The 13,005-nt window shown below is 43.2% G+C and overlaps 1 protein-coding gene across 3 annotated transcripts in view; it reads left to right on the forward strand.

The window, feature by feature from the left end:
• Positions 1-13,005, forward strand: part of IQGAP2 (IQ motif containing GTPase activating protein 2) — a 130,646-nt gene that overhangs the window by 15,497 nt on the left and 102,144 nt on the right. For 2 of the 3 annotated variants that reach the window (XM_067316557.1, XM_067316558.1), the window contains exon 1: positions 5,964-6,057. In XM_067316557.1, coding sequence (XP_067172658.1) covers positions 5,993-6,057 — 65 coding nt within the window. In that variant the 5' untranslated portion in view covers positions 5,964-5,992. Of the gene's footprint in view, positions 1-5,957; positions 6,058-13,005 lie in introns of those variants that run through there. The other variant, XM_067316559.1, reaches the window with a different exon arrangement.

Raw genomic sequence — 13,005 nt, forward strand, 5'->3', positions numbered from 1 at the left:
TAAACTACAGCACTGAGGTGTGATGGCAAATGCTTTACTTCCGCAGCTCTTCCTTTTGGCACAGATGGATGTAAATGGGATGCTGCCTGGTGTCTGTTGCTTCACTCCTGTTCGGCTTGGGTTTCACCAGGGTCAGCTACGGCCAGCCAGGCCCCGGTCTGGAGCCTGCATGCAAGAGAGGCCCAGCTCTCGATTTCATGTTAGTTCTTCAACCTATTACAGCATGGCTCCATTACACTCCTCACCTGGGGGATGGGGGGGGAGCATGGAGGAGCAAGGTAGGACAGTGCAAGGGTGGCCTGTGTAGGACTGGCTGACCTTCTTGCTGGTGGACTCAAACACTTCCCCCTGCCTTGCCTACAGTGTGGCTTTTTGGCAGCTTTTCTGTATGGATCTTCCCTTTAGGGTCTTCACCCTCAGGATGCATATGGCTGGGAGTGAAAACCAGAATTTAGAATTTTTATTTTATTTCTTTTTTACTCCAGCATTTTACAGCATTCACCCATGTCTCCTTCCTCTCTCCCAGTCCTGACTTTACCTATTCTTCTCTGTTGCTGTTTGAGGATTTTGTTCTCTCCATCCTCCATTAAGTCCCACATATTGAACTTCACCCTTGTGCTTTCAGGAGAGCTCTTTGCTTCCTTGCTTACATCTTAATTTCCTCAGGTAAAAGTCTACAGTGGCATGTAACGGAGTGGAACTGGCCTGGGTAAATGAATGGCTCTCTTCCTTTCTTTGACTTTTTTGGTATGAGAAGTCTTCTGGCTGGTCTGTGACAAATGCCTTGTCGAAGGGTCTGCTTGCTGAAAGCAGCCCAGTGCTGTTCTTGAACTATTGCAAATGGTCATATGTTTGAGTGCAAATGATTTACTAGGAGACCTTAATTGCTGCTTTGTCTTACAGTATTTTTTTTTCCAGCCTAAGTTTTTTCTAAGAGAACAAAAACTGGCTGTTTTGGGAATTGTTATCCCTGAATAACTTGGAATTATGCCTTTTAAATAGTTCCTTGAGCTTGCATTGCAAAAATAAAACAAATGTTATTTTCATGTGTTCTTTTTGACTATGTTTTATAGAATTTTCAAGTTTAGCTTCATCAAAAAAAAAAAAACCCTCTATGGATCCATAGGATTATGTTTGAATGCCATTGCAAGTCTGTAAAAGACCTCTTATTTACTGTCATCTCAAGTGTAAAACATACTAATGTGGAAGATGTGATAAGTTCAGTGTTGATGTGGATTATCTTTGCGTCCCTGGGACCTCCAAAATCCTTGTCATGGTTGTGATAAGAGGGTTAACTCTGAATTTGGGCAGCATTTACATAGCTGGCACTTGTGGAGTTCTTAATTCCTGTGTAAACTGAGCAGATCTTATGTTTCAAACCTCTTCCTAGACACTATTAATTGCTACTAAGATAATGTCTCTAGCGGCTGCCTTGCATGCCTGATCTGATCACTAGCAACAGTAATTGTACTGTAATTTCAGAAGCAGCAGTCCTATTTCTGAAAACTTATTCTTGTACAGAAGGTTTAAGTGGTTTTGTATGGCCAAGAGAGTTGCCACCCAACAGGGACTATATTGGATCAAGGTCTATGAGAACGAGTTTTTCAATCAAAAAATGACCCTCCAAAGCCCACTGGTCCTCATTAGTGCATTGTCTGTTCCGCTGCTTTTGTGGTGCTGGTATGTGGAATGGAAATATTTCAGAGAAAGATGAAGGTGGATACAGCTGTGACATGCCAGCTGACAGAAGATGCTCAAGTATCAACTCACAAGTACCCCCTTGTAAGCAGACTTAATTTTTGCAAGAAATAAATGGAATGAGAAAATGCAGGAAGTTGCTGGTAGAATGTAACTATTTTGCACTGAATCAACTGAAGGAATGAAATGTGGGAAGAACTTAGACAATTATTGCATCATAGTCAATGCCATAATAAGTCTATGCTCAGGTTGTTCAAAATCAAGGTGTGATATTTTAAACTAATGCTACTTGCCACTCCATGAAGTGTTTTCTACACACTCTTCCTTAAGTGCTTTTCCATGAAGGAATCTCTATAATGAGGGAATCTGGTGATTAACACTGACATTTTATATGTATTAACTGTTGGCTAATGGCGTAACAAAATCTAAAATGAGCTGAAATTGAGAGCTTTTAGGCTAGCTACACTGGCATTTTTATTTGTTCTTGTTAGGAATCTGTACACATTTATAACATTCACTCTGTGGGAGTATCTGTGGCATTTTTCTTTTTTAATGCCATGTTGAAAAAACAAAAATTGATAAACTGATGAAATATAAGGTGTTATTTTAGATGTGCTTTTTCCTGTGTAACTCTTGTGTGGTGTGCATGTGCCTTGTCCTTTGGCATTTGGATCTTTTGAGCAGGAACATTTGAGTCCATTGGGACCCTGCTTGGCCTTACCAGCGGGCTGGAGCTCCCCTGGTGAAGCCCAGCCCTGCTTACCCCTCCCCATAATGTCCTTTATCACAGCAGTGTCTTCCTTCATGAGTTGAGCACAATCAAGAAGTTACTGATAGTGCAGAAATGTATTTATTTTCTGTCTTAAATTGCTTCAAACTTCTGACTAATTACTTGCCCTATTAGGCCAAAAGATTGAGCCTTCTTTCTTCAAACCTTGCTCGTTTGTGTGTTGAATTTCATGTGGGTGGATGGATGGATGCACTCAAAGGGTGTTTGTTTGAAATTGTGGAAAACTGTATGCTGGATTCCATGGTCAAAGATTGGAGTCTTTACCAAAAAACCTCATAGCAGACCAGCCTTTAAGGATCCATGATTTTGAAAGTCTTCAAATAAGTTTCTCTGCAGCTCAGTCCTGGGGCCAGCTCTATACAACAGATTGTCATTGCTGTTTCTAAAAGAGTCTGTAACCACTTACTTGATGTGATATCACCGTTGCTTTGAAGCTGATATGTGCTGGAGGGGGAAAGCGTTGAATCGCTCTTATCTGAAGCTGGTATTGCAAGAGCCTCCTCCCAGCGTAGGCACTCCAGGGGCTGGCGCTGCCCATGCTCTGCCCCGTGACACTCACTTATTCAGCCCAGGACCTGACACTTTGGTACCAGAAGGAAAGAGGGCTGGTTTCCAGCCTGGGTGCTGCCAGTGCAGCATACCTCTGGAAGGGGTATTGTTTTTTTGCTTTTGCTCTTCCTTCAGTCTACCAGTTTCTCATTCTCTGCTCTCGCCCTTTTCCTTCATTACCTAAGCAGAACAAGTATCATAATACCATGATATCTGTCAGTGCCTTCATCCACCCTCTGAGTCAATCTTTGCAAATATATTTGATGAGGGATATGAGGGTGGCTGGGGCTGCTCGGTCTGCAGAGCCCTTGCAGAGGATGGGAGGGGCCCATGGATGCATAGATCTAGGACTAGATTGTAAAGCATTAGTGCTACACAGGTAAATTCCTAGACTGATGCTTATCAAAAGGGTTGTGGGTTTCTTGGGTCCCATTTTCAGATAAGCTGCCTTTTTTGCTGCTTTGATTATAGCTGTGGTGAGTGTGTTTAGAGGCAGAGGTAACTGGCTGTTTAATGGGCTGAGGGGAGTAGGTATGGGAACTGTGTAGCTGTTAAGGGAAGCTCTGCCGTGGGGCTGAGGACGGGAACAGCATCGTCTGCCTCCTTGCAGCCGCTGGGGCAATAACGCACCAGGACAGTCGATGGGCTGCATTTCTCTGGTGGCACCCTCTAGCCTCACCTCAGCGACCCTCTCACAGTCCAGGGAGAGATGTGCAGTGCGAAAATTGGCACCAGAACTTGATGCCACAAGTGGTTTAGTAGTATATCAAATGTCAGCGTGGTAAGGTCACCACTACTTCTGGCAGTGACCCTCATCCCGGGGTGTGAGCGCCTCTCCCCAGTGGAGAGGAGAGGAGGTGCCAGTGTGGGAGCAGCGCTTGTCCCCCTGCACTGATGGCCTGGACGAGGGCAGTGGCCACAGCCGCCACAGTCGGTTTGGGATGCAAAGTGTGTTGGGAACTGAATCTCATGGTTGTCTCCCAACTAATGCTTCCATTCGTAACAGCCGATGACCTGATTACAGTGTATCAGAGAGCTCATTTTAAAGAGTGAGTCGTGCTTATTGGAGTACTAGACTTAAAAGGGACTCGGAGCAAGACGTGTTTTATCTGTGTATGAAACTTCTGGGTAATTAGGAAGAGCCATCTTAAAAGGAAAGGAAGATGAGATATCAGTGCTTGTGGTGATTAAAACTGCAACTGCAGAGCTTAAAGTAGCTATACGATATGCTAACAGATGTGTGGTAATTTCAGTCTGAAATGTGCACAAGTAGTGTGCTTTATTTTGTGTCTTCAGTGAGTGCATGTTCAGAGGACTCCTGCTTGGCAGCACTGTGTCGCATTGATACGAAAGGATCTGTTGTACTGGCGGTCTCCATTTGGGGAAGACAGCATTTTAATATCATTAGTGCATGATGAAGTGAAACTGATCTGCTGTGACTCCATTTTCTCATTTTCCTGAGACAGGCAGGGCACAGGCTTGCTGCAGTGACAACCTTCAATGAGTTTTTGTTCTCCTAAAGCACAGCTTCTTACCTTAGAGTAGCGCCCTTTACCTGGAGCGCTCCCCTCAGCTCCAGCGAGGTGTTTACCCACTAGGTGAGGCAGCCACATCAGGGAGGGGCTGAAAACTTGCTAATGGCATGCATGATCTCTGTGGCAGCTTAACTTAAAAATCATGGCTAAAGGTGCATTTGAGGAGAGGAGAGTGCCTGCGTATTTTACTGAGGATTTGTCTTGATGCTTTCAGCTAAGCTACTTGTGGGCTGCTGCAGAAGGTGGCTGGCCCAGCTTTGTTTGTCTCCTCCCATTCACCTCCCTTGTGCCTGCCCTAGTGCACCTGCAGATGTGCAGCGAGTCAGATCAGGGACTGGTCTTGCTAGAAACAAGTCTTTCTGTAATTGTGCCACTCGTCAGTAATGTCTGCTCCTTCTTCTGGTTCCCTAACACAGCTGTGGGTTCACCAGCTCTGACACAAGAGGTGGTGGGAGCATGTGGCTGGGAAACATGAAGGAGGGCAGGACTAGCCCTTTTGGCAGCAGCTAGCACACATGGTCTCACTTGACAACTGGCTTATGCTGAAGGCAGTCTCCAGAAACTTCACATGCTGTGACTGAAACTGAGCTAGAAGTTGGTACCACTATTTGGTCTTCCAGCTTCTTTGGTAACATTTGAACTTCTGGAGGAATTTAGGATTTCCTCACAGAGGAGCTCTCTTTCCTGTGAAGAGAGGGGACCACTAATGGGATAGCTGTTAGTAGGTCAGGGGCATCTTCAGCTGGGGATGTGCAGAGAGGGTCATCCTTCCTAGACTGAGGAGTGCTGCTATGGGAGGTGATGTGGTTGATGCAGTAAGCAGGGGTGTGAATACCACAGCTGGTTCAGGCAGTTACAGCCTGTATCTCCTGCATCAGCAGGAGGCAGCTTGGTCTGTTGCAGTCTAACAGGTTGTTGAAACTGCACCCATTTCCAAAGTTGCTCTTAAGATATGCTTGCAGTGTGCTGTTGTCTTCATCTCTACTGCTGCAGCTCAGCTTGGCAAGGGGTTGCTCCATCCACTGCTTGCTTTGAGCTTGCACATGGAAGTCCCCAGACTCCTTGGAGTGCGTGTAGGCTGACACCTTGCCAGCTCCTAGCCTTAGCATCATATGTTTTTTTGTGCTCCTTCTTGCCCCCAAACGAGGTGACGTACAAAGAGCAATATGTGCTTGGTTTGAATAAGTGGAATTCACAGTACAGTGAACTGTATCTTCTTGACAATCTAAGTGTCCTAGAGCACCATGCTATAAAATGCCGCCTTTGAGGAGAAGGGATGACTATTTTAATTTCTATTCTGAAGTAGTTTGCTCAGGCTCTCAGTAAAATTGCTTTAAGAATAGCCCCTGATTTATGTATAACTTGGTGTGGGTTTCTATTTGCAGCTATTGTGGATGATGAAAGGCTTTCAGCAGAAGAAATGGATGAGAGGAGGCGACAGAACATTGCTTATGAGTATCTCTGTCACTTAGAAGAAGCAAAAAGGTAAGTAAATAAAAGCATACTTATACTTAGCCTTTAAATACTGATTTTTCAGCCTAACTGTATTCTTGGGCATTGTAACTTTTAAAAGATTTCTTGAATTACTCAAATTAACTTAGTGTTGGCATTTTATAGCACTTCAGTATTAGAGAAACAAATCCCAAGTATGAAAAGATCTTTAATTCAAAGAGGGAGTTTAGAAATGATCATGAAAATCTCAGTTACTGTGGTGACTATCTTAAATGAAAGTAAGGGATGGCACTAAAATCGAGGGCTGTGGCTTTGTGAGAAGCTGAATCAGACTTATGTGACTAACTGGGGAAAGTCTTGCTACTGACCACACAGTCCTGCTCCCTTGATGCTTGTGCTAATGAAGTGATTCAGGTTGCCAAGATAGCAGAAAACTACTTGGGATCTCACTGGGTTAATGAACCATATCGGCTCAGTGTTTCAGTGGTAGTGTGGAGGAAGGGCAATAAGAGACAACTAGGACTTTGCCCTTCCTTTAGCTTCTCTAACCTGTTGGTTGAGTCTGCTCATCTCTTGAAGCCACAGCCAGTGATGAAACACTGGTTGCAAGGACACAAGGATTTTATTACCCTTGTGCAAAGGTATTATACTATCTACACTTTATTCCTAAAACAAATATTCAGCAATATTTCTGTAATTATTGAGCAGAGAAACAAGGTGGAATACCCTTGTGCTGTTGGAGTAGCTTGATGTGGTATTATCATCACATATAAAAGCATATTTCATAATTAGCATCTGGTTTCCTTTTTTCAAAAATGACTGCTGGGCTCACTTTACTGCCCTGGTCTTCCACTGGTAACTATATCACTTCCATTCTGTATTTGTTGATGGTGTTGTTTCTATTTCCAACTTTTAGCTGGATGACTTTCCTACAAATTTCTGAATACAAAGGAAATTTGGAACTTTGCCAGTTAGTAATGCAAGCTCTAAAACCATGGAAAAGCAAACTGCTTTGATGTGATGACACATTGTAGGATCCTTAGAATGAAGTAATCCGGTGCAGTTCAATCAGGAATTAATAATAAAGCAATGCACTGTGAGCTTTGTGTCAAAAATATTCTCCTCTCCATCTCTGCGGGGCACTCACATTTGCCTTTCTAGAAGCTGTGGGGCCACTAGCTGCCAGTTGTCTTGTCACAGGGGCGTTGTTATAAAAGTTGGTCTGTCTTCCTTCGACTTCCTATTTGTTATGCTGTCCCACCTACTGCAGCAAACCCTGCTTCCTTTGCTCATTCTTCCTTTTTCTGCTGAAGAGCCATTTCCCCATTCACATATTTCAGTCAGTCTGTGCCTTTCCACTGCCAGAAAGGACAGTCCTCTCTGTGTGCTCCTGTTTGCCTCCATCATGCCCTTGGAAGAGGGAGTCCTTGGTCAGCTGAGCCAGCCAACTGCACTGGCATAAAACTTGTGGCTCTTTTGCTGAGTTAGTTTTCTAGTGGTTTAGTGAGCTCATTAGTCTGATCGATGGGTCAGAAGAGTATCAGTGCTGGCAGGAGGAAGGGGACAGGGTGCAACTGCATGAACGAGTTGGGGAGGGAGCAGACCCTGCCTTACCTTGCTGAGCAGCTAGATCAGCCCAGCCATCTCAGGACAATTGCTTGGAGACAAGCTCTGAATTTTACTCAAGGTTCCTCTTAGGTTTGTTGCATCTGCCCAACCTGCTGCCTTCTGGAAAGATGGGAATCATGATTAGTCTCCAAATTCAGCTTTTTCTCTTCTATCACTATTAGTTTATCTTCTTGATTTTTTTCCCCTCCTCTCCCACCCTTCCCAGGGCCACTTATTACTTTGAACTCCAGTTCTCTAGTTCTGCATCTAAAATGTCCCTTGATACTTTGAAAGGAAATGTGAAGTTATTTTTATAATTAGAGACTTGAATTAGCATCTGCTATAAGTAGACGCTTCTTCTTCCTTGTATATATTTTCATATGGATTCATGTCATTAGTGGTTATCTAGAAGAAACACTCCTTTTAACTCTGATAGCAGGTAATGCAACTTGCAGCAAACAGCCCAAACAGTAACTCCTGGGGCTGTTAGGTACCTGGAAGTATCTCTGTATCTCAACTCTTAAATTTCTACTTTACTTTTAGTATTAATCACAAATGCTTGCTACTGCATGAGGCATGGGTGAGCACTGCAGTTTCACTGTAATGGACCTTGTACTTCCTTCGTGCCCTGCTGAAGGGTAGAGTTGTCATGGGCTGAGCTGATGTGATGTGATGCTGCTGGATGTCCTCCTCCTGTGCCTTAACAAGCCAGCCCTAGTGCTGGGTGGACTCTGTGCTGAACTGATTCAAGTTGGTGAACTGGCAGGAAACCAGTCAGCCGAAAAAAAAGAGGGAACTGCTCAGTTAGTGGTTTGAATCTGCTTGCTGCAGGGTGTGATGAATGCTGAAGCCAGGCAAGGAAGGGGGCAGGACTGCAGGATAAGAAGCAGGGAGGAGGTGGTGGTGCTGGTCCAGACCCTGGGGGTGCTTTCAAATAAAGTTGCTGGGGAAGAGAAGAGAGTGTGAGACAGACTTCCCTCTTCCTGACAAGCTTTTGGGGTAATTCAGGTGCATCGTGCAACTTTGCCCCGAGAAGAACTCTTCCTAATCTGTAAACCCAATGACAAACACATACAACAAACCTGTGGACAAGCAGAGATGTCTGTAACTCATAGCTGTGTAGCTCCTAGCACCTACTTACCCACCAGGGATGTAACAAGAGCCACCTGCAGCCAAAAGTGCACAGCCATGCACTTTCACATGAGAGAAAATGCCATATCTCTTCTGACTGCACAGTTATTGCCCTCTCACAGTACTTGATTTGTTGTGAAATGTATTGCCACGGCCTCTGTTCTGTACTTGAGTGGTTGCAATATTTTCTTTTTACCAATAGAGCTTAAACAAAAACAGGGATTCTGGAAAGGACGATAGCAGCCCTGGAGGGAGCAGGGGCTCTCACTCCAGCGAGACCCGGGCGAACACGGGAAGTGGGGTGTAAGGTATAGTGCTGCCCTGACAGCACAGAGGTTGGTGTGCTTCAGTTGTGCTGAGAGGGTAGTTTTCACAGTTGGTTTAAGCTGATTTATCAGCTTTTCCTGCTGATGAAGGGAGTGGTCTGAGCTGGGCTTTCCCTCCTGGTCTGCAGTGCTGGTGCAGCAGGGCTCCTGGGGCCTGCAGCCCACCCGAGCCTGGACATGCCAAGAGTTTTCTAGTAACTCAGGACACTATGGATAGCAATACATTGAAACAGGTAAAAGCAAGGCCAGTTTTTAACTATTCAGTTGGCATTTGCTGAAACAGCAGCAAATACTGTCTTAGCTAAGTGGTGGTGTGCAAATGCAATATGTTTTAGTCTGTACTGAAGAACAAATGCTGAAACAATCATTAAGTAACAAAAGATTGGGGCAATGCATGACTTTGTATTCAGTATTGTGGCAAGGACTGTGTTTCTTTTTTCTGTCAATGTGGACCTGTATCTCCTGCGTATTTGTAATCAAAATATTGTTTTATAGCAGCTCTACATTTCAAAATGCCAGAGTTAATTAAAATGATGAAGAATGTGTACTTTCAGCTGCTTTTTAAACCACTGTTTGCACACTTACTTCCTGTAGCCCAGCTTTAATTAAAAAAAAAAAAAAAACAGAGAGATTAACCTGAAAGAGGAATCTTTTGTTGCTGGTAGCTGTAGCTTCTGCAAATAGTACCTTCTGTGCTAGGTACAGCATCTGTTATAAGTATACAGAATAGGAAATTGTTTTTAAACAAAATGAGCAGGCTTGTAATATCTGCAAAGATCAGTGATGTTTGAATAGGGTGTTACATTTGATACTGAAAAACATTTTGTTCTGCTGCAGTAGATTACTAGCCCCTTTGCCCCCCAAATCAGGTAACTGCTGATGATAAATCAGGTTCCTTTTTCATTGCTCATATATGCTGTTTGGCTTACTACTTTTGCTTTTAAGGAATATTTATTGCATATTAAAAAATTGTGGAGAAAAATGGATAGTTTCTGGTGTCCTTAACCTCATGAGAAAAGTAAAATTAAGAATAAACAATCAGGAGTGGTATTTTTTCTTCCTTTGAGCAATATGAGCATTGGTGCTTAGAACAGAAGCTCAAAAGAGTTGCAGGAACACATTTTCAGTATGGTTTGGGAAATCCTTCAGTTAAATGCTAAAGGTTTAAGGTGGATAGTGAGCAATAGCTGTATCGCAAGCCCAATGTCTTATTTATTCTACAAATTACATAAGTACATAAAATTAGCAGTTTTAAAAACATTGGATGAGGTTAATTGTAATAGATTAAAATTTACCACAAATTTCTCCTTGCCAAGGATCGTCTTTGTACTACCCAGAACATCAGATACTGCCTTGAATTTGGCTTTTGTAGTTGCTTGTCTCTTACAGATGTGTAATTACCTTGCTGTAAATGATAATACAGATTTGAGGGCTTTTTAACTGTGATTGAAGTTTTGGCGTATAACACAAATTAAGCTTACAGTAAAACTGTTGTGGCTGACTAGGATTATAATCATCCATAATTAAGCAGGGATTATTTCTCTTGGTTTCTTGGAAATTATACCTTCTTATTGTAAGTTTGAATTTGAACCGCAGGGCGCCTCATTTTACTACCTTTGTCTCTTTCTGTCAAATCAAACACACTTGGTTTACAAGGTACCTATTGCAATTTCATAATTAAGTGGCAGCATTTTAAGTCTTCTTTTTTTCTTTTTATCTTTCTTTTTTACTTATGGGACAAGGATTTGTGTAAAACACTGACGTTAAGACACTTGAGATGCACTGAAGGAAAGCTATCTTGGGAATTTCTTTTGAATAATGATTTTTATTTTGAAAATGTAAACCTGCAGTTTTCTCAATTTCTTTACAATAGGAAACAAAATAATCCATTGTAGGCCTTGAATCCTGCCTCCTTCATTGTACTGTGTTTTATTAAATTGGTTTGCAATTGCCATTGGCAGTATCAGTCACTGATGGGATCACAGCTGGAAGCTGCTGTATAAAAATGTACATACAGTTAATATGCTTAAAAGGTCAAGCCCTGAAGTGCTTAACTGGTTCAGTTATAAGCTAACAGCTTCCTGGTACTGTAAACCCATAGACAGCTTAAGTTGTTCCAGTTTCAGGACTGTGGGACCTTTGAGGGTTGCTTGGGAAGTGACACTGTTCCTGGGAGCACGAGGAGCAAATCCCACCTGCTTGTGTGCTGCCTCTTCTCCATGAGCAGGGCAGTGCTAGCACTACAGCCCTGGGAACTCAGGGGTGATTTAGTGCTACTCAAATGCTCTATTTTAAGTCAACTTCCTTCAAGCTATAGAGAATATTTAAAGCTTTGTGCTTAGAGGTAAGTGCATAAAATTGCAATACAGATGTACAACTAGCTGACTATGAGCAGAAAGTGTTAGACTTCCTGGTAACCTGCTTTGTATGTGTTTGTCCAAAAAAAAAAAAGGCATCCTTCTTAGAGAGGCAACCTGTGTCATGCTGCCGATTGTGAGGGGCTCATTTCCCTCTTCTACCTTTCTTAAGCCTAATAAAGAGCCAGTGGAGGAGGTTGGCATCAGCTCTGTAAAGGCCAAGGCTTTGAAATGGTGGTGCTTCATGAGATATTAAACTCTTGGAAGAATCCTACTTAGCTCTATTGTCCAGGATGTACACCTGTCCCTGAAATAGCTCAGTCTACACAGAGGTATTGATCAGCAAGTATACTAGTTTCATGTCTTGATCCTGAAACACTTATCTAGCAGACAGATTGCAAGCTATTGAGCTGAATAGCATTTATTTGTTCCAGATAGTTATGCAATTGTGCAGACGTGTCAGGGTTTTCGTATGCAAGTATCATTGATATCAATCAATCCAATAATTGCTTGGATAGTAATATTTGCGTATGAAAAGTCTTACTATTAAGATCTGAAGGACAGAAACTTTTGTGCTACTATGAGAGAACTCCTGTTTCTGTACAGGATACAATGACCTGTTAATTGTGATGTTGAGATAATACTTGCACGTGTTATGGGTCACTGCTCAGTGTGTATAGTTGTCAGATAACGGTGCTGAGTAATGAAGGATGCGACCTTTCTGGTTTTTTGGAGACTAAACCATATGGCCCTGGTCTGGTAGCATGCACTAAAACTAACGGTTCAGTCACTTCAGAATCAGTCCTCTTTCCCAAAACTTTCCACTTTTGTTTCAAGCATTACCTTCTTATGAATTGTGAATTTCTTTAATAGAACAATCAGTTTGGAAGTTGGTCCACAATGCTCCAACATCCTCATATTGGTGTAGTTTATAGGTTCAGCTTCACTGAGAAGGTGCGTGGCATTTTTACTTCTTCACTTCCCTTTCTGCAACTTGCATGCTTCTGTGGTGGTAAAACTGGAAAGCCAGTTTGCCTTTGTACTCCACCCATAAGATTAGCTGCCTCTCAGATCAAACCAATGCTCCACTGTGCACCCTGTGTGGGTCCTAGTTAATGCAGAGTTTAAGCTGAGGTCGCCTGGAGCTGCCTTATCTCATGAAGGTATGAATGGGAGCTGAGTCATATGGTGCAGCCTGCAGTGTGTTGAGAGCAGGAAAGCAGGTGGCAAGGGAAGCTTGCAGGGACTCCTGCATGTCGCAGACCAGGACTTGGACACCTACTCTGTCAGCAACAGCACAGGAGCAGTCTGAGGCAGAGTTGTACAGGAGGACTGCAATTATGGGCACCAAAGTAGCAGGTGGACCTGGGGTTTGCATCTTGCCCAAGTATGGGGTTCATAGGGAGGTGCTGTTGGCAGAATCTGCGACAGTAGCTGTGGGGTGGAAGGGCACTGCTTTATTCTTGGCTTCATGGTAGGGGGGCTTGATTGTTCCTCTTAGCCTTTGGGTAGGTCTCTGTGCTCAGTGGACTCAACTCAGGGAGCTGGGGTGTAGCTCT

Source organism: Apteryx mantelli, chromosome Z, assembly GCF_036417845.1.
Source record: "Apteryx mantelli isolate bAptMan1 chromosome Z, bAptMan1.hap1, whole genome shotgun sequence".
NCBI classification, from domain to species: Eukaryota; Metazoa; Chordata; class Aves; order Apterygiformes; family Apterygidae; genus Apteryx; species Apteryx mantelli.